Source organism: Corapipo altera, unplaced genomic scaffold, assembly GCF_003945725.1.
Source record: "Corapipo altera isolate COAL_440 unplaced genomic scaffold, ASM394572v1 113, whole genome shotgun sequence".
Classification (NCBI taxonomy): domain Eukaryota; kingdom Metazoa; phylum Chordata; class Aves; order Passeriformes; family Pipridae; genus Corapipo; species Corapipo altera.
The window spans coordinates 8,800,842-8,826,497 of record NW_020884895.1 but is presented as its reverse complement, the minus strand read 5'-3'; the positions used below and the strand labels follow the sequence as shown (position 1 = coordinate 8,826,497).

General features: G+C 41.4%; 2 protein-coding genes across 3 annotated transcripts in view; one reads left to right on the top strand and one right to left on the bottom strand.

Annotated features, from left to right (window-relative positions):
* Positions 1-415: 415 nt before the first annotated feature.
* PDCD10 (programmed cell death 10) lies at positions 416-15,252 on the bottom strand. Of its 2 annotated transcripts, none has more exons than XM_027647702.1 (8): positions 15,140-15,252; positions 8,505-8,719; positions 7,849-7,902; positions 6,405-6,522; positions 5,622-5,748; positions 5,248-5,326; positions 4,850-4,932; positions 416-3,274 (listed from the first exon to the last, which is right to left on the bottom strand). In XM_027647702.1, the coding sequence occupies exons 2-8, from the start codon at positions 8,598-8,600 to the stop codon at positions 3,193-3,195; spliced, it is 639 nt and encodes a 212-aa protein (XP_027503503.1). In that variant the 5' UTR covers positions 8,601-8,719; positions 15,140-15,252; the 3' UTR covers positions 416-3,192. The 2 variants fall into 2 exon arrangements, with proteins under 2 accessions (XP_027503503.1, XP_027503504.1); XM_027647703.1 differs by having other exon boundaries at positions 15,006-15,212.
* A 95-nt stretch (positions 15,253-15,347) lies between these two features.
* SERPINI1 (serpin family I member 1) overlaps positions 15,348-25,656 on the top strand; it is a 45,644-nt gene continuing 35,335 nt past the window's right edge. Inside the window, exon 1 of the mRNA XM_027647701.1 lies at positions 15,348-15,426. The gene's annotated coding sequence lies outside the window, so the exon portion shown is untranslated. The remainder of the gene's footprint in view (positions 15,427-25,656) is intronic.

The window sequence follows — 25,656 nt, the reverse complement described above, 5'->3', positions numbered from 1 at the left end:
AGGGAGCAGAGTCTCTGCAGGAGGATCAGATAACACCTGCAGAACAAGGCTCCTCTCCCCCTGACAGACAGTGCAGGAGCTGAGAACATTAAGAAGGAACTTCACTGGTAATCTAGATAAGATCATGTCAACAGATAATGCTTAATCAAGACTGATCCGATCTCATCCCACTGCCTGGGTACAGGGAAGCTGTGACAGCAGAACACTGTGATATTCCATACTCACCATCCAGATACACCTTGTGCTGAGCTGGCACAGGCACATCTCACCCACTCAGACACAAACCTTTGTATCACGACTAAACCAAGCTTCTAACCAGAAATAAGCCAATCTGAGCTTGTCTTCATTGCTTTTACAGGCTGAGGAAAATCAAAACAAGTGATTAAGACGTTTCTTTGCTTCATTAACAAATATACAAAGTTTTATTTTGTTTATTAGATTGATTTTCTGTATGTTAACATTATCATAGCAGTTATAACCCACATTCACAGCAGAAATTTTCTAAGAGCATTTTGCAACACTACCTGCTGTATTAGAAATCCTTAAGAGAAACTTATCTTTAGCTACTCAGGTAACTTGAATAATAAAGTGCAAAAACCACAATAAAATTTGACAGACATATGTCCCAGCTCATATTCAGTGGAAAATAGAGGTTTATAAGACCACTAGATATGGATTCACTGCACACAACAGAAGAGTGTGACCTGAAGACACCAGGTTTCAAGTTTTCCCATTACCAGACATTGATTACAATGAATAATTTTCCATTCATTTTAAAGGTTAACATAAAGAAATCACAATGAGGTTATAAATCAAACAAAACACATTGGCCAGACTACCTGAAGCTCAGCCCTGTATTTGGTACCTTTTACCCAGTAAAGATTTAGAGGAGAACTGACGAACAGGAACAGTTCATTTCTTGATGCAACAGCCTGTGATTTTACCAGGAATCAATTAAAAGGACATAACACAGCATCTTGTTTGGGACCCAAGTCATAAATGGTTTTTTAATATATTTTTTATGATACTTATAAACATGGTATCATTCAACTAATGATTACCAACAGCTGCTACTGTCTCTCTCAATTCAAGAAAACTGAGAAATCTCAGAATATTATGGGAATTAAGTCCAATTTGGAAAATATAACCCAAGTTTTCATGTCTCTGTCTCCTTGCAGCCACTGCTGCAGCCTCCCCAGTACCAAATACTCTTTTCAAAACAAATGAAGTATCATAAACTCCAGGTGCCCTTCCCTTCCTTCTAACCTCACTAATTAGTCTTCATGAAGCCCTTTGGAGCTATGACTGAAGTGAACATCATCCACAAGGAAGAATACTCAACCTTTTTACTTACAGAATGCAAAGATGCAAATGAAATATTACTCTAATTTAGTCAGGCTGTCTCTTTAGTAGCTGCTAAAACTGTTGCTCTTCTACCACTTTCCAAGAAATGACAGTTCAGCAGGCCAAGCTTTGACAAATAACAGGAAGTTTTATCTCTAAATTGTATCTGCATCCCTTTGTCATGTTACTAAGCTCAATTTGCTAATGACACAACACACCACTGTCAGAACAGAAAACAGGCTGAACAGCAAAGCTTTAAGGGCCATGTCCCATTTAGAGCTTCATGTGGAACCAGAAATTTCACAAGGTACATTCCCAAGGAGTCATTTCCACACAATACTCTCCTTGCATTGTTCCATTTCACTACAGGCAGTGCTCTCATCAAGGAAACAATTCCATGGCCAGACAGAAAGCAGAACACCCAGTGCTATCTGGGAGGGCTGCAGGTTGCACTTCCCCCCTCTCTGATGGTTGAAGCAGATAACCAAATTCAAGGACCCAGCTGTTGGACTCTGGATAAGGCACTTGCCCCAAATGAGCAATACAGCACCAGGCCAGTGTGCAAGGAAAGTCTGGATGGACCTTTTCTTCAGCATTTACACCTAAAAAAGGAGTATTTCTGTAGCAATTGTGCTCTTTCAGCCTGGAGTGATCCTCCTGCAACAGCCTGTGCAGCTTTATAAACTGCTTCACATTCTTCTCTAAACTTACTAGTTATTTTAAAGATCTTTCAGAGGTTTATTCTATTTCAAAATAAGCTCAAGGTGCACTTCAAAGGGGCACGTGAGAGATTCCTTAAATTTGTGAAATATCACCATGAAATCACAATGATAAATTTATTCTGTCCATCAGCAGCTCTTAACCATCGACACAGCTCAAGGTTTGTCAGTGGAGGTCTCACATGATTTCAATCCCTGAAAAATAGAAGTTGCCTTGTGGCATGCATAGTAGAGATATCACTAGTGCTACCTGGAAGAGTTCCAGCTTCTCTCCTCCTCCCTCCCAAAGGGCACCAACTGAAAACCCAGTTATCTTAATATTTTAAACTCAACCTTTGCTGCAAACTCAGCTGCATATATTTAAAATAATCCTCTGCTCCAAACCTTGGAATAGTCTAGGAGTAAAAAACCTGTTAACTCACCACCAAGAGAAGATTAAGGAAGAAGTGAGATTTAGTTTCTATCAAAAACAAAAGAACATCTCACTTCTGAGTTTACTTATTACTTTGTCAAAGACATTTTAATACAATTATTCTGGTATTCTGGTCTAGATCACAGCCAAAAAAATCTCAGCTTTAAGGAAAACCCCTGATTTTACACTGATTTGAACTCCCAGTAGCTTTAAGCACCCAAATAATTTGAATTGTTTTTCTATTTAATGAATGTTCTGCACTTCTAGAAAGATGAGCTCTGCACTCTTGTTCACATACAAAAAGACAGTCTAACAGATGTAAACTATTTATTGAATATTTGCCACCAATATCGTTAAATACATAATCTTGCAGTTTTCCGCTTTCAAGTTAAAATGTCAGAAACAGAACACCAAATATTTACAATTCTTATAAGGAATGTTACATAATGACACATTAAGGCGTAAATTCTTTTGGCTTATAATTCTGAAAAGAATGATAATAGCAAAAAAGTGATGCAAAATCTTCCTCGTGAGATTATGATTAAGCTACAATGTTTTACAAAAATATGGTGTAAGATGGCAATAATCCCATTCAAAATCCTGCATTAGGCCCCCCCCGGAGAGGGGCTGATAATTTATACAGTCAAAACTTTAAAATTTACATATAAAGGTACCCTATCCACCATTGAAAAGTACAACTCTCAACATATACAGTTTTCAGGCCACAGTTTTGAAGGTCTGGAGTATCAAGTTGGTTTGATGAATTAGTCGGTTGGCACTTATGAACACATTTATTGCCCTGTGGAAAGAGAAAGACACTGCTTCAGATGCTTTTAGAAACATGGCATTCCATAAATCCAGCATTATTGGCATCCAGGCTTTGAAAATTGGAAGTATATTGATGTCCTACCCTGTCCTGATCTACCTGAAGCTCAGTGCTGGCACCCGGCCTCATCTGCACAGCTAATCCTAGAAAGGCTGTGTTTATTTGGCAGGAACTTAAAGAACTGGGCTATCAATCATCATTGACATCTCAATTGTTTGATTCTGGGGTTTAGCTAACTAAGAAAAGAAGTGGAGCAGATGACTCAGGGTTGGAACTGGATGATCTTCAAGGTCCCTTCCAACCCAAGCCATTCTCTGACCCCGTGACTGTCAAACTCGTGTTCTTTCCAAAGCAGAGCACTTCACCCCCCACTAATTTCAGAACTGGCAAATATTTCCTGCAGAAATACTAAGCATGCACATATGTGGAAGTAAACTGCTATTTTAGCTATCTTTTTGTTAAGAAGGGTGTGGAGTCACTGGGTTTTGGAGCTCAGGAATGACACCTGTGAGCAGGACTGTTCTCTTTGGGGCTGGTACCTCCTGGTGGGAGCAGGTTTCTCACTCAACATGCAGTACAGACAGATTAAAATTACTCCTGATTTCACAAGGATAGGAAATACAAGCCTTATGGAGTTTCTTACAATACTGCAAATAACTAACACACTTTAAGTTTATGCCTACAATACACAGCACTTCTGTCCAGTAATTATAAAGTCGCAGGGTCTAAATTTCTCTTTTTGGTATCATAACCAAATTTAGCCCCAATTTCAGTAAGAAAAGAAAATCAGAATGCTTTGATTGAAGCAAGATAGTATTCCCAGTTGGTCTTAAGACTTCCCTGCCCTTTAGTAATGCACCATCTCCTGGGTGTTCTTAGTCTTTGCCAAGCTCAACAAGAGCTGACATGAAAGGGAGTTCTCATTTTTAGAACTGCAGCACACAGAACACTTTGGCACTGTCAAAGTCTGAGGGGGATACACTCATCTTCCCAAACAATCACTACAGTGAATTATACAGAAACATGGACTTCAAAAGCCAAGGTGAAGACCTGGAAAAAGCCTCAGTTTGAAGGCTAAAATGTTCAAAGAGAAAAAGGCTCAGCTGAGTAATTCCAAACACTGCAAAGCATTATAAGGGCCTATAAAGAAAGGCCAATAAAAATGTAAATCAAAGAGAACATTGCACAGATGTTTAGTGTTTGCAAATGATACTTCAAATAGGTAGATTACCTTTTTCAATAAAGAATTCATAATTTCTTTGTCCTTGTATGCACACTGAGAAAAACCACACAAGGCCAGGAAATTTAACTTCACAAATTCAGATTCAAAACTAACACTGCATATGGGTGTTGTATTGTGGTGCATTTAAAAAAATTCACTTTCCTCAAAGGCATTACAAAAGAAATAGTATTTAAAGCAGCCATGATAGTGCAAGGACACAGGTATGGAAAATTAGGCAAGTGCTGAAAAAGGCAGCTTGTCTCGTTTTCCCCTGTTGATTGACACAGCCTTACTCATGTAAATTATTAGTACAAAACCATACTTACTTGCCATCTTTAAAATAGGTTTTCAGAGTATCACTGAAACTTTTGGAGTATTTTACAAACTCTTTCTTTTGGTGCTCAAGTGCCTGAGAAAACAAAAACATCAGGAGCAGAGTCTTAGTTCACGTATTGTTGGGTACAGTGAGAATCTTGAGGTTGAACTGATCAGAAAACTGGCTGGCATTATGTTTGGAACAGCATTTTGATTCTCATTTTTCTAAGAACACATTAAGAGATATCATTCTCTTCCCATAAAACTGCCCAGACCTATCACACAACAATTTTGGCCTTAAATCATCATGTCATTGACCAGTTAAAGTCTCCTCTCATCCTCTGATCAAAAGGAAATGCCTCCTCTTAGACTATTTCAAATATTGTATGTGAAGGGTTGCTGCACATACCCGCCGGTTCTGGTACTGGTATTTCTTGAAGACATTATTTACTGTGTCCAGAAGTTCCTTTATTGCACTTGCAATGTCCCTATTTGGAAAAAAAAAAAGTAATTGTAATATTCTTAAATGATCCCATTTAAATGTTGGAATTTAATCCCCTTCTAGGAATCAAATACTTCTTAAAACAGTCTCTACAGAGTGAGTGTCAGAGACAATGTCACAAGACCAAACCCAAAGAGTCAGAGCAGTGCCCTGGGAATTCAGTGTGGGAATCAGCAAGGTAAGTTTGGTCAAGGAATATCCTAAACATTTGAGTGAGAATCAGGCCTAAATAAAAAGTTTGACCTCTCAATCTGCAGAAAAATCCATCACATGGTACTTACTTGATTGTCTGAAGAAACCTCACTCTGTCATTGATCTCATCAGGAATCTTACTAAGAATCTGTTTAAGTGCTCGTGCTTTTTCATTGAGATCTTGGAATTCAGGTTCTGGTCTTTCAATCATATACTCTACCAAAAAGAACATATTCAGAAACACCATTAGTGTGTCCTCAAGTCTCCAGTGACAGCTAAAAACACTCCACAAAAATGCAGCAGTAGTGCCATGGGATATTTGAAGGTGAACAGCACATAAATAGCCCTGACCAGAAAACTGCAGTGAATACACTCTGTATGAACCAAAACACAGTGCAACAATCACCTTTATTACTGCACGATGGAAAAAGAGCCCATCTTAATTTATTTGAGGCACTGAAGGCACTACACCAATCAAATTCAGTATTAAAATAATTTAAAGCCTATATTCTCCTTCTCTGACAGTGTAACTATTGCTTTTATTTTGAAACGGGTGGAAAAAAAAAGAGGACGTTATACTCCACATGCTTTTTTCTGTGTTGTTAGCAATGCAAAAGGTGAACTATGCACCCACAGAAATACAGTCCTTAACATTAATTTTCTTTTTTTCTCTTATTATTCAAGTATGGTTTTCAGGAAGATTCAACTTCTCCTAAAGAGGTATTCAAAAACAAAATGCAAATTTTCTTTTACCCTGCTAAAAGAATTGTATTAAGAAACAAACGACCTCTTCTGAAAAAAAGGCAGAGAAATGCCTATTTCTAGTTAACAGTGTAATTAAAAATCCAGTTATTCAACACAAGATTTATTACCTTCTACATCATCAGCTGCCATACGCAGAAGAGACTCCGTGAAGTTCACGTCCACACTTTTTTTCTCCAGGATTTTCATGATGATGTCCTGTGTAAGACCTGGATTTTCTTTTTCAGCCTGTACAGTAAAGCAAATTGTTACTCTGGAATATGCAATGCCTGCATGTTGCAAGCACAAAGGCAGATTTTCATGTACCTCGCTTCAGATTTCTGGCAGGAGTTTGCCAGAAACTTTAAATTCTAATGGTTTTAGATCAGTAGATTACATTGAAAACCGTTTTTCCCACTACAACATTCATTATTTCGGGCTACATCACTGATTTGGTATAAATAACTTTTCCAATAAGCTTTTCCACTCGTTTCAATTTGAATGAGAAAGGTCTTCATGAATTTCTATATCCTGTTATATTTTCATAAACACTGAGCTTTGAGACAAAGACATTGCATCCACTGGAATTCAAGTCACTCCAAAGCCAGGTGCTGCTCCCCCACCTTCCACAGGACGTTTTATTAACATGCCTCTTATGAATCACATCATATGCTCAGACATCATTTGGGAATTGCTTTTTCAGTAAAAAAACCAGCTTTTGATTGATGATATATCTAAGTAAAACTAAGCTAGAGCTCAGCTAACACTGGAGGTGTTCCCACTACCTGTGCTGCTACTAAAAAAACTGCACTGTGTGGAATAAGAATGAGACTGTGGGGTGGGTTTTTTTGCTACCAATATCTCAGTTTTTACATTATTTGCACCCAGCTCAGCTCCTTATCATTAGTTGCAAAAACATTTAGCTTGCATGAGCTCTAGCTGAGTCTTGAGATTGTCAAGGCACACTTAGATTTAGGCTTATAAACAGGGAACTGCAATGTAGTTGCACAGCTCACATGTTAAAATTTGTCATGCCTGCAATTATTTTTAAGTATTTCAAAAGATCAGCACTTGGATAAAGGAGTATAAAGGAATTTTCACCCTTTAGGAATATAAATTAGAAGACACTTTTTTCCTTTTACTGCTGGAAGCAGACAGAAGCACTGAACTTATCTTCATTCACAAAAAATCCCATTATCACTCACTGTAAAGCACTTCCAAAGCCTGTTGTGTGTCTACTGCTCAGGAGCACCTCTGCCACATAATCTTGGTAATTTTAGATTAAGTATATTATTTATTCACTGACTGCTTCCTCATTTAAACTTTCGTACTATATGGACAAGACGAAAGTCTGTTTAAAATGTCTCAATGTGTTTCATTCAGATTTCTTCTACTCATAACATCAGACCTCTCAAACTTACAGCCCATGCAATTGTCCACTTCACTTTTAGACTGCTGGATCAAGGTTGGAGCCTTCAGATGCAAAGACAAGGACACAAGAAAGCTGACTTTTTAGCTTTACTATATATGGTTTACCTTTTAAACAATCATTCTTCAAAACAAGTTACTTCTCACCTTAATAAAAGCTGCTCTCAGCGTCTGAGCTGCAGACAGGTTTACTCTTTCTAGCTGCAATGAAAGTTTAGAATTGTTAGGAATTGTGAGGTTATTAGAACAAAACAAGTCAAATACTCATGCCCTGCCTTACACACATAATGAAACTGGGAACTGACAGAGGCTTTCAAATTACTGGTGTCATTTGAGAGACACTAAAATGTTCAATCTCAAAGGAAAGATTTCCCCCTCCTCAAATCAAATATGTCAGTGGATGTATTTTACAGCAGAAGTCTGACAGAAGTTTTTGAGAGCATCTTGCCAATCTCTGATACTCACAGAAAATCAAATATCCTTTTAAATTACAACCATTAGCAGTAAAATTAAAATGTTCACAAGTATGTGTTTGAGTGTATGTTACTTCCTGCCACAGATTACCAGACCTGGCATTTTTGTGAAAATCCTCTGTAAAAGGTAAGAAAAAAGATCAGGGCCAAGACACCCAGCAACCTCTGATGAGCATGAAATAGTATTTATGGAAAAAGGGTAAAACAATGCATGGGAAGGAGATGGTGTCAGACACAAAGCTTCCACAGTCAAAATGAACAACCTGTTACTGTGCCCATGTTTCCCAAAATAAAGGGGACTGTCACATTCCAAAGCAAACTGCAGCTCACCTCATTAAAGACCGGGTACATGACAGCATAGAGAGGCATGGAAACCATAGAAGTGGTCTCTGCTTCATTCTTCATCTCTTCCATTGTCATCCTCATTCAAAGAGCCACTTCTCAAGGAAAACACTATAGAAGCAAAAAACTCCTCATTCACTGAAATGTTTCTTCTTTTTCCTCGTCGTGCAAGAATACTTGAAGGGCTTGAAAAACGTATCGTCCTTAGGGCGTGCGGGGAAAAGACAAAACAAACACAACAGTTACAAACACTCGTGACTGGCAGGTTCTGAAAATGAAAACACAGATCAGCGTCACCTTGTTACTGCCCAGAAACCAGGAATTCCTTATGACGTGAGTCAAGTAAATACGGAATGATCACTTTGTGTGACTTCAAAATCCCAAGTTAAATCTATTGAGTGAATATTTTAAAGAGTAGGGTGCTACCAGAAGTGGGGTTTTTTTCTTCAAGTTCTTATGGAATCAATTTTCCTGAAAACAGTGATTTTGTTTGATATGTATTTACAATAATCTTGCCACCACTCATAAGCAGCAGCACAAGGTTCCTGACAACTCCCCTACAGAAAAAGCTTGAAATGCTGCAAACCCAAACCCCATATAGATGCATCATGACTATTAACATCAGAACTACCTATAAATACCCCATATTTTTGCACATGCATCAAGCTGTGCCTACTTTCCACCTCTTTGAATTCCTAATACTCCCTCTTTGGGTTTATATAAGCTGAAGTCATGTTTCCACTCTGGGTGTGTCCCCAGCTCTGTTCACTCAATGGAAAATTATTGTTCCAGTAACTGAACCTCTGTTTTGGAAGTTCTCCACCCAGTCCAGCTCATCATATCCAACATGGAGCCATCACTGCTCAGACATAGAAAATATGTGGAAAAGAAGAAAGATCACCCTACAGCTCACAAGAAATCTTTGTTCCAGCCTGCTACATGTTCTGTTCATCAGATTCTCTAAAAATATTTTACATGACATAATTGAGTTTAAAGACCTGAAGTCCAAGTTAGAAATAAAAATAAAAAGGAGATTAACAGGTTCAATTCTTAGATTTGCCTGGAATATCTGATGCACTAAAAGAGATTTTTTCCTCCTAACAAGCTTCAGTCATCAGGCATTTGCACATCTGCACAATTTATTGACATTTTAGTAAGAAGTGAAAGAAGTGAAATTATAAGAAACAGCAGAAGCTACTCCAGCAATCAATATCACTGGGAGTGTGAACAGGTGAAAAAAACCAAGATATTTCTTCCAGTTATATTCCTCATTGTGCTCTGCAGCAGCTAAAAATCTTCGGGCTGTTTCAATAAAAGAACAGATATTTTTTTCTAGGGCAGGTTTACAGTAGTTTAGCCCTAATTACACAAGTGAAATTTGTTATTGATTACAGTCAGCACAGAGAAGAACTCGGATGTCTACAAATATTATACATGTCTCATCTGAGCTTGTGAACAGGCACTGTGAATGTACTTCTAAGGAGGTGAAGAACTGGTCACACAACAGTTAAAACATTGGAGAAAAATTAAACATGGCTATAGTAAAAAAATTTATATCAGTCTTCTGACATGGATTGCTTATTCCAAAATTTCTCTTGCTGTTCCAACCCTTCAACATAACACACATGAGCAAGTCCTACAGCCCCAGAACAGGATTCCCAAGAGTTTAGAAAGGGATTTGTGTGGATCTGTCCACATGGATGGAATTGCAAAAATCAGGGTTCTCACATTTTTCTCCCCTACCCAGAGATATTTTAGAGCTGTCAGGAACATGGAAGAACACAAGTGAATGTTCACCATTCCTCAAAAAGTGGAATATTTTTCAAGAACTTGTTTCAGAGTTACATAAATTCATGCAAGGTCTGCTCACATGGGGGGTGGGAACTTGTCTGAGCAAGTTTTCACTCCCTACTGCAGGTACAAGCTGTCCCATTTATTATCCATGAGTATTCCCTGCTCCAAAGGCTGGCATGTGAGGGGCAGAGTGGCTGGAGATCTCTTTGTTTTGCTGTTTAATTCCATGTTTCTGGAAGCTCAGTAAACATCAACTCACTCAAGATACTAATCTGACAAGCACCACCGAAGGCAGCACCCACAGTTTAATTCACTGCAAGGTTTTATCCAGGACTGTATTCTCAGAGTAAGTTTTTTAAAGAGTTAAATCAGGTCACTGAACATTGTTCTACTCTACCCAAAAGATTTTTATCACAGGAAGAAGGGTAAAAAAGGACAGAATTGCCATTAGATATAATTACTTTGTTTTTATGGGCTAGCAGTACCCACACACACACACAAAAAAAGGAAATACTAAGTGAAATGATGGATTTTTATGATGATGAAAACCTATTACACTGTGGACTACCATGAAGAACTCATTTTCTCCTGAAGAGCCATAAGCTATTGTTACTAATCCATGGTACAGTTAAACTCCTCATATAAAAACAATTACACATTATCTATTACCTCTTTACCAGACACTGACACTCTTACCAAAAAAAAAAAAAAATACACCACTTTGGATTTATATGAAGACAAAAGATACCAGTGTTGTGACTGGAGAGGTGGATTTATATATACACATGCACACAAGAAATACATAAGAACATCAAATGCCTTTGTTGCCAATGTATGAAAAGAAATATATTCAATATATCACACTGGTTGTTCATTATTCCAGAAACCTCCCCATTTTCTAGAAGATACACTAGGAAGCATCACACTGTCAGGCAAGTACCTGACTGCTGACCCTGCCACATTATTTATCTTTGCAGTCAGGGATCAGCTTCTTCACAGCTTTTGGATGTAACTTATGCACTCAGACTTTGCTGGTGTTAAATAGAAAGAATAAAGATCTTCATAAAAAATTCCACATTTATTGTGCTACAGAAAGACAGTTTGCCACAGCTGCACTAAACCATGTACAAATATCCCTGAGGAAGGGCTCAATCCTGGCGAGGGACCAAATCCCCATGAAGTTTCTGTTCTATTATTTAGATCAACTATTAGCAAGTTCACCAACCTTGAAAACGGCCTGACTGGAGCCAAAGTTTAATGCACATTATCAGGCAGCCACGAGGAGCTTCCAGCATTTCTTCTGGGATGTGATCAAAAGCAGCTCTGCACAGCTGCCAGCCTGCATGACACTGTCTCCTAACAGCTTAACTTCAGTTCCCTGCTATCTCCAAAGAGCCTTTTCTTTGAGAAGAGTTTACCCCAGTTTCATCTGTCAACTGGATTTTTACATTCTCAAAAATATGGAATAAGATTCCACGAGAAGGTGATTTATTAGAACAGCACAATGGAGTGGTGCAGTTCAGAAAATCCTGGGAAATTGCTGTAAGATGCATAAAAGGTGTTACTCTGCTGGCAAACTTGTTAATTGGTCTGAGAGGGCAGATGAGGAGAAGACAGCAGGACCCTGCCAAATATGACACTGTGTGTGAGCCTGAGCTTTTCTTGTGACAGTGATCCCACGGATTCAAATCCAGGTATGTGCAATTAGCAGCAATGGGGGAGAATGTACAGAATGACACAGGGAATTTACAGAGAATCTAGATTTGCAAACTGTGCTAAGATGCCAGTTAATACAAGCCTGCCTGCTCAATCTTAATCACCACACACACCAAGAGAGGTACTAACATGGAACACATCCTTTCCCTGTCAGTACAAATCTGACATTCTAACCTTTAAGTCTCAGCACTAAAATATTATCCCATTCAAACACTGAGAGATGTAGGACAGATTTGGAAAGATTCTTCACAGACCCATTCCCCCATAGCCATCCAATGACATTTGAAATCATTCAACTGAACCTTGGTAGAAAAAAAAAAAAAGCAACCTACATTAAGATAAACTTCCTGTGAGCCAAAAAAAGGTAAAGAGCACAAACCACCACCCTCCTCAGGATGTTCAACCACCATTATCAGTGTCTGAGGTGACAATTTGCTTTCTCTAATGGGTGTCATTTACTGACAGACTTTTAGCCATGCCTTAAAAATCAAGCAGAACTGCAGAGGTACTTAATAAGAACACAACCATCACAATGGAACTACAAACCCACAAAATCCACACCTGTGCATAGGCCAGGGTGAAAACAAGCAAAGTGTCCACCAAAGAAAGGTGTTTGTGTAACACTATTTCTGAAACAGTGTTTAAAGAGAAGAGGGCAGACTCTCCTCATTTTGACTTTTTTTTTAAAGAGTTTTAAACCAACAGAAATATTTGGCATCAATTGGCAGGATTTCAATCTTCAGTTGTGTCATCAGCAGATCTAATTCTGCACGGAAGTTGTCTCTATTCCCTTCTCCAGGCTCCATCCACCTCAGATCTCCTAAGTGCTTAGATATTAATATTCTTTTTTAGAAAGTTATTTCAATGGTTGGCTTCTAGCAAAAACTACAGCTCTATTCCTGCTAGAAAAGATTTTCCTCTTGCCAAGAAGTTCTGCTCCACTTTCTGCAGCGAGGATTCAAGAGGTTTTTACCTTTAACCTGACCTGAGATCCCTGAGTTAACAGAAAAAATAACCTAAATCCAGGAAGAGAGAGTGGGGGAAGGGAAATAACAGCAGAAATTCCATCCCGAATTCAGAGGCAAAGAGCTTGAATCAAAATGTAAGAGCAATGTGAATGGAAGGAGGGGGTTTAGGTCAACTTTGCTGTTGCAAAGTTTATAGAAGAAAAAAAAATGCAGAATATGCTCTTTTAACTATATGTAGATCCTACACATAGCTTGGTAACTATGTTTCTCTTATTAATGGTCACTAAATTAGAAGAAAACCCCACAAAACCAAAAAACCCACATCTCTTTTTCTTGTCAGACGTTACCTTACCTGCCCAATTTCAATTATTTCCAAAGCTTCAAGGCTTTGTACTTCAGATACAGAATTACTTTCCTTCTTTTTAAAACCTTATGGGTGAATGCCCTGGGATTACCATGCAGATCAAACCTTAAAATAACAACCTCTGTATTTTAAAATCAGCAAAGATAACAAGAAATTTCAAAAAGGCAGGCTAGTGCACCGATTCCATATTCTACTAACTCTCACAGCCAGCAGTGTCACTGAAGAAGAATGTCACCAGAAAAGAGCACTGAATTTTTGGAAGTGCCTTTAAAGTGCCTGGAACAGAGAGATGCAGTTCTCAAACATCCCCACACACGTGTAACAGCCACTTGCAAGTTGAGCTCACTGACAAAGCAGAACTGCTTCTGCGTTTTATTACTGTCAGAACAATTCTATGACTAATTCAGAAATCAGACAAACCTGCGATAAACCCAAGATGCCTATTTATAGAACCATGTCAACAAAGTCCAAGCCTAAACCGAAGTCAGGCTTACAATTAGTTCATATTCCTTTGCTGGACTTCAAAATGGAAGTGATTTAGTCTGTCCTAACAGATCCAGTTTGTGTCTAACGTGAGAACCCGCAGCCTGTGCTCCAGTTCCACTAGTCAGCAACACTAAAACTGTTATACAGCTTAACTGAAACAGGCCCTGGTTGTTAGAATATATAATCACAACAACATACCCCTGTTTCTCTTTCTTTTTCACCTCCTTGGGAATGTGAAAGTGAACCTATTTATCAAACACCGCCAGGTATGACACGGCTCCGAACACGTAAACAAATCCCAGGGGACAATTAGTTCCTCTGATAACAGGAACAGCACAAACCTGGCCCAAGGTTTGAGCCATCCCGTGTGTGTGAGACACAGGAGAGGAACCAGCCAAACTCACCCGTTCAGTGAGCACCTTAATGGGACACCCAAGCCCTGACTGCTCAGTCCCTAAGGGGGGCACAGCCCGGGGGGACCGTGCTAAGAAGGAATCGGAGAACCACAGAATCAAATAGGTTGGAAAAGAACTCCAAGATCATCGAGTCCAACCTCTGAGCCAACACCACCTTGTCACCCTGATCAGAGCAACGAGTGCCACGTCCAACCTTGCCTTAAACACCCCCAGGGTCGGTGACTCCATCACCCCCCTGGGCAGCCCCTTCCCCTATCTAATCACCCTCGACGTGAGCAATTTCTGCCTTATGCCCAACCTGAGCCTCCCCCGGCGCAGGAAGGAGCCGAGGTGCCCTTTCTCCCTGCCCGCCGCAGCCACCTGACAGCGCCCGCTGCGAGAGGACGAGCTAAAAATAAATACACACACAAAAATAAAACACATCCGGGCCTGCGCCTGCCGGGCCCGGGCCGAGGGAACCGGGAACCGGCACCAGGCCGGGCACGGGGAGGGCCCCGGAGCCCCGCGGCCGCGGGAAGGGCGGGGGGAAGGACAAGCCCTGCCGGGGCCGGGGGCAGGAGGAGGTCACCGCCCGGCCGGGAGAGCAGGGGACACCCCCACACCTTCCCCGCACGGCCAGGCCGCCCCGGCCGCTCCCTGAGCGCGGCCGCGGTGCCGGGGGAGGGTTTAATTCGCAGCCCCTCTCGCGGCCCCGCGCCCGCCCCGCGGAGCGCCGGGCAGGGCAGGGCAGGGCTCGGCTCCTCACCTGCCCCGGCCCGCCGGGCCCCGCCGCTCCCGAGGGGCTTCGCCGCCGCCGCCGCCGCGCCGGAAGCGCCCGCGAGGAGCAGGAGGAGGAGGAGGAGGAGGAGAAGGAGGAAGACCCGCGGTGTTACCACACACCAGGCGTTGTCCGGAACCGCGCGCGGGGCCCTGGGGCTCGTAGTCCGCGCTCCGCGACCACAAGCCCCACAATGCCGAGCGGGGCGGGGGCGGGGGCTGCGCGGGGCGGAGCGGGGCGAAGGCACTACCCCGGGCGGCGGCGGGCGGAGCGGGGCACAGCGGGGCTGAGCGGAGCCGAGCGGAGCCGAGCACAGCCCAGCCCGGCAGAGCCGAGCCCAGCGGAGCCGCGGCGGAGCGCGGAGCGGAGGGCGCACCGCCGGGCAGCGGGCAGGGCGGCGGCAGTGCCGGTGAGTGCGCTCGTCCCGTGGCGGGTCTGTGTGTGCGAACACACCGGGCGGCTCTAGTTTATTTGTTATAAACGAGCGAGGCTCCCCGCTCCGTGCCGGTGCGGAGGAGCCGCTGCCCGTGCGGGGGTCGCCGGCGCTCCCTCAGCACCTGAGGGAGGGACGGGCACGGGCTGCGCCCGCCGCTGCGCCGGGAGAGGGGCGGTCGGGATCGGAGCTGCTTCCCCGCGGGATAACCCCAAATTGAGTGGGAATCAAGCCCGGAACCCCCTAAGTCAAGCCCAGGGACCCTCAGGTGCTCGCTCCCCTGCTGCGGGCAGCGAGGGCAGGGACGCGCTCCCTCCCCCGCCCCCGAGGGGCTGGGGCTCCCTCGGGGGTCCGGCGGGAGCGCTCCAGCTGGAGTTGTGCTGAGGGGAAAGTCGTGCCCCAACACCCGCCCGGGGTGTCCCGCGGGTCGGGGGGGCTGTTCCCGGCCGTTCCCAGCCCGCAGCTGGGCTTCCAGAGCCCGGTTGTGAGGGGCTGCTCCCGGCCGTGGCACCCCCGATCCTGCCGGCTGGCTCAGCGCGCCGCAGACCGTGTGCGAGCGCCGAGCGTTCTGCATTTTGGCCATTAAAACAACCAAACTTGTGTGTTATTTGTCGAGGTAACGCTGTTACTAGTAAGCTTTGAGCTTTAAAGTTTTACGTTATATTGCAGAAAGAGCTCGATTATTAAAAATGAATATTAAAATTTAATAGTAAGGCATCACCTCAGTTTTGGGTTTGCATCTGCGTTTCTGATGCATCACTGTTAAAACTCTTTTTTTTTTAAATTTTTTTTTTTTTAATACCGGTCCGTATTACCTCACGTTAAGGCACATGAATTCCCCAACGTGAACATGCGGATGAGCAGCTTCAGCGTTGAACTTGTCAGGCGTTGGCTGCAACTTCTTGCGGCACTGATGGGAGAGGTGGGAAGAGTTTGGTGTCTGTGGGAACAGACGGGTCATGTGCAGGTGTCCCTGTGTGTTACCTGTCCCCACGCCCTCCACTTACCTCAGCAAGAACAGCGTAGGGGGAGAAAGAGGGGGAAAAAAAGCACCTGGGTTGTTGCACTTTAAAACATGTGTGCATTTTCTCCTTCCCGCAGCAGCTTGTTTTAATCAGACCGTGTATCATCTCTCATGTATCAAATACTCCACACGTCTTGGTATTAAAGGGCTGCTTAAAACCTGCATAATGTGTATGAGTTTTGTGCTGTTAATCGCCTTCGAGCTCTGATTCCTCAATTCTCATCTCATTTTTGGTGTAATCTAAAGGAAAACGATGCCATTCCAAATAAGTGAGAGGTGTTTACTGAAATGTCGTAGCATAGATTGAGCCAAATAAATACCTGTTAATGGTATTTTATTCTTTCAGTGAAAATTGTACGTTTTAAATAAAGCTACGAAGCTGCAATCCTGCAGCTGCTAAAACTTAAAATAGGTTGTTATTCCCCTCCATCAATTTTGTGATACTTTTCCAGATTCTGTTGGGTTTTGGTTGTTTGGGGTTTCTTTTAAGCCATGGCTTAAGTCCATTGAATTTTTTAGAATTACTGTAGCTTGGTTGAGCGTGATGAGGAATAGTAGCCCAGGCAAGGGAGGGAGGAGAAAAAGGTTGGTGGCTTTTTCTTTGAGGTAGGTGTTGCCTACAGAATTACACAGGGCAACCTGAGATGTGGTGATACAGTGTGAAGGCTTGTGGCAATGTGAAGTTTCCTGTTAAATGTAGTCAGGAGTTCCAAAATTTGTCCTCATGAGACTGTCTGTCCTGTATTCTCACATCTTCTGATCGAGTTAAGAGTTTTTAAATTTGCTTTTGAGTTTGTCTCCCCAGCTACCATTTTAAGCGAGCAGTTTGTCCACATGAGTGGCAACTTCATGAATACTTTCACCTACATCTGCTTTCGTGTTCGTATGCTGTGTGTCTGCTGGCCTTTGGAATTCTTTAGCTACAGCACTGCTGGCTGAAGTTGATTCCAAGAACAGCCAGGGATAAATGCAGCTCGGAGCTGCTCAGTGTCTGGCTTCCTGAAGGAGCACACCAGGGTGGTTTGGGCTTTGTTTTTAAGGCTTGGGTTTCTTCTTACCTCCTGTCAGCTGGAAGAATGTGTATATGTTCATACAGAACCTAGCAGAGTTCTAGGAACTCTACGTTGTTGTAATGACCACCTTGAAATCTATTTGTAGATGTAAATGTTGTATTTATGCATGGCTTAATTCAGTTTATAATCTTGTGTATTGCAAAATGTAGCAGTGGAGATGGGTTAGTGCTCTAGGATCCTTCACATCAAGGTCTGGCCACTCTTAGCTCTTTAAAGGCCTTTTAAATTTCTCAGAATTTCAGATTTGTTTTTGGGCTGCTCATCATCCATGAAGACACATTTTTGGCATGCCTGAATACCTTTTAAAATAATCTCTAACAAACCGTGTTCTGTGTGGGCAATACATTATTCTGTCTTTGTAAAGCACAGGCTGAGTAGGAATTAATACAGGGTACATCTGTCCTATGCTCAGTCTGCAGGCTGTCCTCATCTTAATTAAGCTGTGTATTCAAACTAACGTTAAAAACTGGTGTGCAAACGTGGCTTTAAAGTTTAATGTCTGTTTTTCTCTATTTTATGTACACTTGCATATCTCAGATGCAGTATAGTGGGCAGATGGTAGGGAGAGATGTCTGTAATTAGTGATAACTTTGTATTTTTCTCTAAATGTATGAAAGACCAGAGTAGTTAACTTAAATTTGGACATACCTTTAAAATTTTTGTGTAATTCATGTCTTTTGAGCGTGGTCTTGTGAATTGGATGACTAAAGGTTTGCAGAACTTGGGGATGGGGGGGGGAAATAACGTTTTCCCGCAGTAGGAAAGAAAATGCCTTCTGAATCCTGAATTATTGGCTTGGCAGAAGAACACATTTTCTTTAAACTTCTTTGTAAAATAGTCCTGGAGATAACAAAGCCGTAGCCACTTCAAGACAAAAAGAATAATCCCACAGCTCAATAATAACTGTAAAGTTTTGGATTTATCTTCCCTCTGCTCTTGGTATTTAAAGCAGTACAATGGCAGGGATGTAAGGAAAACTGCATTGGTCACATTAAGCATGTGTTTATTTATAGTGTAAATACCTTAGTGCAGGTTGTGTTGGAGAAGATCTCTAGCAATACAGTAATGTGAGAATTCAAGTAAGATGAATTCCTGTGTGAAATATCTTCAATTTCCTGACTTCACTCAAAGGGCACCGTGTCATCTCTTTTCACTTTCCCTTCCCCAGATCCCATTTCTAAAATGGTAATGGCATATTGGACTGAACATAAACGTGGATAACATAATCTGTGCATTTTGCTAATGAGCAAAGCCATGCTACATTGCATTAGTTTGAAACTAAAAAGCTTTGATTTCTTTTCTGCATTAGTCTCATCCACTTGCACACATCTGCTTCTTTTTGGTCCCTGAGCTCAGCCAAGCTCGGAGGTGTGTGCTGGGAGCTGTGTGGTGACTCTGCATCTAAAAGCAGTTGGTCACTGCCTGGCTCCCTGTGCTGTGTGACAGAGTTCTCTGCCTGCTTGTTTTGGGCACTTCTCAGTAGCATCTCGTTTGGTGGCCTCACTAAAGTGTCTCTGATAAAGAATTGTCCTGATGTGGAGCTATTAAAATATCAGCTCGAAGGTCGTGTTCTGGTTTGTTTAATACACTTCAAAGCTAATGATCATGGGAAGTGCAGCCCGTGGCTAATGTGATAAAAGCTGCGTGAGTTATCCACGTCTTTTTCTGGGCTTTTGGAGTCGTTGCAAAGCAGCTGCAGCTCTGAGATGGGAAAGGAGGAAATTTCTTATTCATACAAGCTAATGAGTTAAATGTGTGTGTGGCTTTTGGGTTAATAAGGTTTGACCTCCTGTGTCGTAAAGGATTTTTGGTTTAGTCGAGTGTTCAAATATTATGATAATTCTTTGGAAATATTTTTGCAGACCTTGAGACTATTCTGTCCATAATGACAAGCAATTTAGTGTCTAGAAGGAGAAAGTTAAAACATGGTGGTTGCATTTAGTTTTAACCAAATGCCTTCTGATTTCTAGGCTGTCTTTGCATTTATTTATGTACTTGAGCCCTGCAGTCTTTCACCATTACATCTAAATAAATAAATGCTTAATAACAGGAACTGTTTCTGCTCTGCTATGCATGTCTGACAGTTCTAACCCCATGATGACTTGATGGGCCTAATGGACAATCTGCTGCTTCTAGAAAGATCAATTCTGTCTGAATGCAAGCTGAAGCTGTACCATATGTGCAGTGGGACTTCTGCAATGAGCAAACCAAGCACTTGTTAGCTGGGAATGGTCTCTCCAGACCTCAGAAGAGCTGCAGTTCCTGTGCTCTTCTGTTTTCATCTATTTTTGTCACCCATGTTTCTGTATGTGCAGTAGGTTTGGGGGGATTTCCTCATCAGAGAAAGGAGAACTGTCGTTTCCTTTTTAACCTTTTTGAACAACACACTAAAAGCTTTGTTTTGCTTTTGCAGTTCTGACTGAATTCTGATACCACAGGAGAGTGAGTACTTTCATAGCCTTTGCAATAAGATAATATGCCCAGACATTTGCTCACTAGTTGCATTTTGTGTGTGAAACTTCTTGAGTAGCAATGCCATTCCAGCTCTTGCTTCTCCTGTAGAAGTTTGGAGTGAGGTGGAGAACTTGGACATCTACTTTTACATGTGTATTTTTTTTTTTAGCTGACCTTGGCACGTCAAGGTAACGTTCAGAGCGTGGGTACTTTGCCAAGGACTGGCTGTCGGAGCTCCTCACGATCACTCAGCCACTGGAGATGCCTCCTTCCCTGGCAGTACTGCAAAACTCTGGAGTTTAGGAGCTGTTTCTCTCTGAGGTGATGTTTCCTGCCCTAGTTTTCCCCATACATCTCAGTTATGTAAGTTGGAGTTAAGAAGAAAGTGGGTTTAAAGATTTAAGACATCTTTTTTTAATTGGTACACCAAAAGTGCCCTTTTCCAGTGCTTTTCCTTCTACATTTAAATTAAAGCAGCTCCTGGAGCATTTAATTATTGTGTACTTCACATGGCAATTGGAGTTCACTGAAGCAACTCATGTTTTCTTTCTCAGATATCTTTTTTTCAGAAGTGTTTGCTCTGGTTTCTAAACTATTTAAAGGAATTAATCAAACCCTGAGACAGCAGGAAGAGCTCACTGTAATATCAGATCTTCAGCTTGAGATCCAGTTGATGCAAAGGGAAGGTGCCCAAATCCCTGGGAGTGTGTGTAAAGCCTGTAGGTGAACGATGACCTTTTCATCTGCAAAGAGATATGAGAAGTGGGAGGAAGAAGAGAGGGGAGCTGAGTTATTTTTACTGTAAATATGTCACTTTATTGACTTGTTAATTTCAGATTTATTCAAAAAAAGCAGGAGGAGGAAACAGCAACGTCTGCCAAAAACAAAGTAATTAGTGGGAGTTGAAAGATGTCTAATGATTCTTGCAAGGACTAAAGAGGAATAAACTAGTCTCTTATTAAACTGGATATGGACTTCTAAAACACTGTAGTAATTCTATTTCGTCTTTAAGACCATGTGCAATTGCATATGGTGAATAAAAACCTCTTTAATACAGTAACATTGTTTATTCACAGTAACAGTACAGGCAGCAGGTGGGGTTTTGATCTAGCAAATAAAATAAAAAAACAAAGCTGACTCCACGCTTCTAAAATAAAGGTTCAGATAACACTTGATAAAGCTGATGTTTGAGTTGAAGATGACAGAAGAGTTTTAGGTTAATGCTTAATGTGCCTGCTACACCTCCATGGTCTGGTGTGACCAACAAGGTCTTGTTTCATGGCTGCAGGTGCCACGGACCAGCTGCTCTTTGCTGTGCCCAGTGACTGTGGTTAGTCCAGTCCCAGGATCCATCAGCACATCTGCTCTCCTAATTCTCTCCACCCCCAAGGAGCTGTTGGTGGAGGTGTGGAGTTGAGGAGCTGGGAAGAAGAGGACAGCAGTGTCTGAGAATCTCTTCAGAGGAGCAAGGCAAGGTTTTCAAAAGCACAGCCATGCAGGGGTTGTGATGTAACCCTGGGAGATGCAGAGCTGAACCCTTTAATTCGGTGCTGTTCTGCTCTGTGGTTGCTGTGATCTCCTTTTCATCCTGCAGTGATGTTGCCCTAAGTGTGACAGACAGGGATTATGTGTTGTCCCCACTGATGGTAGTGAAAGTCTGGAGGGGATATTTTGCCTTTGCCTCAGGTCATTCCTCTGCATCAGAACTGGGCCTTCCCCCTTCATCTGCTGGCCTGGTTTATCCTCCTCCCTCAGTGCCCAGGTTTACCCCTGAGCACCTCCCTTTCCATGCTCCACTTTCCTCTGCTGTTCCCACAGTGCTCTGTGCTCCTGCAGTGAGGGCTCACAAATCTTTGCTTCCTTTGACCTCCAAGGCTCCTGACTTCTGCCACCTGCAGGTGCCACTGCAAGGAAGCAGAGCTGTGAGAAGAACTTGCTGTGGCTTTCTTTTAGGGTGAGCGGGAGTAGGTTTACTACCAGTTCCAACAGAAAATAGCAGCAGTCTCTGAAATGTCCCAGCCCCATGTGAACTTGGCCAGAAGTGATGGGGTATCGATGTGGAGGTTCAGAGACACAGCAACACGATCAATATGATCAAAGCAATGTCCAATTTATTATTTAAATCAGTTAACTTTTATACAGTTTAGTTTGCTCAGGGTACATACTCATAACAAGGTGATGGGGTAGCTCAGTCTGTGCACACGTCTCATGTCTCCAGTTCACTGGACCTGATGTTCTGTCCACACAATCTGAAATCATCCTTGGCATGTAAAGGCCTTCCTAATTAGGGGCTTTCCAAAATCTGCAGGTGTACCTTTATCTCTAGGTTCTCAAGGTTTTCTTACTATAAACATATTATGTTCTCAAACCTTATAATTAGACACCCAGCTAACAAGTATAAACATCACATATTTTCACACAGTCTGTGAGTATAAACAATACACACTTGTCACTTCCATGGCAAGCAAGGCCTACGGAGTGCAGGAAAAATTGTTCAGAGAAATCTCTCTGTTCCAGCAACAATGGGGTTTCATCTTAATATTTTTGTTTGTTTCTTTTAAGCCAGAGGGAATAAAATGTCTGATGAATAACTTCTTCCCACATCTCCCCCTGCCCCTCATCTGACAAACTCAGGTGTGTAAAGACCATCTCTAAATAGCTCCTGGGAATCCAGCAAGGCAGGAGATAACAATCTTAAGAGAAAATGTCATGGTAGCCCAAAAGCCCATGTGGGTTTTGGAGCTTTTGGAGTCTCCACTTGCACAGAAGCTCCTTGGCATCATCTGTAGCTGACAGTTTCCATCTGTCCTTCCTGCCCTGCGTGTGTTAAAATTCTAAAGAAAGCAGGATATTAGATCTATGAGGAGATACCAAGGAAAACAAATACCAGGGGGAAAAAAGGAAAGAGAAACGGGTAATTACAGGGGATATGGAGCAGCAGGACACATAGAGAAGATCCCTGTGAAAGTAAGTAAGAATCAAATTGACTGTAAATAGATCTATTTAGAGGGGATGATATACATGAAGCAAAAAATGCCATTGGTAACTTATGACATACAAATGTGAGGGAGGAAAATGTACATAAAATATCAAAACAGTGCACTTGTGGATTTGACAGAAGGGATGGCAGGTCCTCACATGTGAAGTGACAGCCAAATACCCTTTAGCTGCTGGAGGACAAGCTTTCACTCAGCCCCAATGAAAACAAATTCTTGGAGTGATAGAAGCATATTTCCCAACAAGAGCACAAGGACATCTTGTGTTTGGAAGGAGAGGAAAGCAGCATAAATTCAAATCTACATGTAAGAATTGTTACAAGGAGCTGGGTCTGTTGTGGGATCATCCTTACCTGTAGGGAAAGCCCTGTGGAGACAGAGGAATGATAATATGTGTTCCCACTGTTTGTCATTTCAGGATTGGTAGAGACTAATTGAATTGATTTTCACCATCCTTCCCTAATCCTTATCTATGTAACTGTCCTATATTGGAGTTATTACTTAATTCCTTAGGAAGTGTAGGGCTTTAGGAGAATCCCCAGAAATATTGCTGAAGCACTGAGAGAGCAGGGACAAAATTAAATTTTTGCTTTCAAAGGCTCCAGGATTATCCCAGGAGCTCAGAGAAGGTAACACCAGTGGATAGGATAGTTTTAAAGGAAGAAGGAAAAAAGCTCCCATGTTTTTAGATCCTTTGGCAGTGGACAAGTCACTTAATCTATACTTAACCTATGTTTCTCCAATATAAAATGAAAACAGTCTTCCTACTCATAAAATAAAATCCATTAATGGCTGTGAAGCAGCTGGGTATTAAAAGGTAAAGGTCTATTTGACTGTGATTAGTGCTTTTAACAACCTTAATGTATATAAACTGTAAGTAACTAGATGGTCATATAATTCATCTGTCTTAGAGCAGCTTGGTATAGATTTTTAGAGATAGCAGATTGTTCCTATTACTTACTCTAAGGATAAATTGCAACATTTATTTTGTAAATCTTTCAATACAGTGATTGAAGAACACTTTGAAAGCAAATCAGAGCAAATCCTAGATATTGTTTGAATTGTAGGGAGTGTTTTGGACCATCCCAATCAAAGAAAAAAACATCATCAATAGTTACACAACACAGAAATGTTATGTTTGTTCAAGGAGGCCGTTAGAACACAGCATTCATTTGGAAAATATTTGGGATAATAACCTATCATTCACTCATGGAAAATTGCAGTGTTAAGTTGAATTTCAGTCAAAAGAAATACTTGATATCCTTTTGAAACAAGAAATTGTGCCAGTGCTGGAGTCTTGCAAGGTTGTGCATAGAGAGGAAGCAGCATATTAATATGAAATTTCCATCTTTTTCATGCTTAGATGGAGCAGATCTGAAGTCAGTTCATTCACCAAAGTGGCAATTTGGAATGACTTGACAAAGCTCACTTGAGGCAACGTGCTCTTGCTGGTTCCCTTTAAATATGGATTATGGAAAACTGCTGAAGATTTTTGCATATTTCAATTACCACTTGTTCCATTGGCTTACATTTTACCTGGTTGACTAGAGAAATGAAGTTTTTCTGAGCATCTTGTGCCTTATACAAAATCTAGTTAATTAAGACATGCTATACTTTCTCCCCAGAGTCAAAGTATAATGTTCAGCTGCCCGACTTGCATGAATAATCCATCACTGGGAATCATTAATTTAGAAGACAAGCCATGGTAATTGATGTCTTTATGCAAGCTATGAAAATGCTTAGGGAAATCACTTATTTCTTCTTCAATTATTTTTTTTTTCATTTGTTTTGGAATATTTCAAGGCCTGAGTAGCGTGGATTCTGCAATGGGTTCACCCAAGAGTGATGGTTTCTGTGGGAATCTGGTCTGTTTCTTGGGTTTTATTAAAAATGAGAATATTTTTAATCTGAAAACGGTTTAAAATCGTAAGACTTAACCTTGTGCACGTGTACTGGATGAACCTGTTTAAGTTTTGGAAGTTTCTAGTGGAAGGACCTGGCATAGTGATATGGGCAGGAGCCTTTATGTGGTAAAAATGCCTTTAAAAATCCTGTCATAATTATATCTGGTAATGCAAACAGGGATTGCAACCATTAACACCTGCTGTGTAAGCTGCTATTTAGACCTCTCTATATTACAGGATGAGTTGCCAGCATGTTTTTCTATTTAATTAAGCATATAAAAGGTGGATGATATGTATATTTTGTTGCAACACTTACATTTGAAGTTAATTTAGCACGTAATTCATAAAGTTCATCCATATGTTACTGTATATGTAACCATCAGCAAGAAAAGTTACCAGTTTCATTTCCTTTCTAGGAATCTCTGTACTTTCACTCCTATTTGAAATATTAGTGTTTCCTACCAATTTACAATTATTTTGTCTGTGCTCAGAACAAGGAAGAGGCAGTTGGTTGGTATTGAGTGGGAGCCAACAGTGGTGGCATTTCAGGAACAGTTCAAAAGTGGAATAACCATAACCCATATATGGGTTAAAGCATATATAAGATATATAATGTGTGTTAAAGCATAAAGAGTATATATAATGTGTGTTAAAGCATATAGAGTATATATATAATGTGTGTTAAAGCATATAGAGTATATATATAATGTGTGTTAAAGCATAAAGAGTATATATATAATGTGTGTTAAAGCATA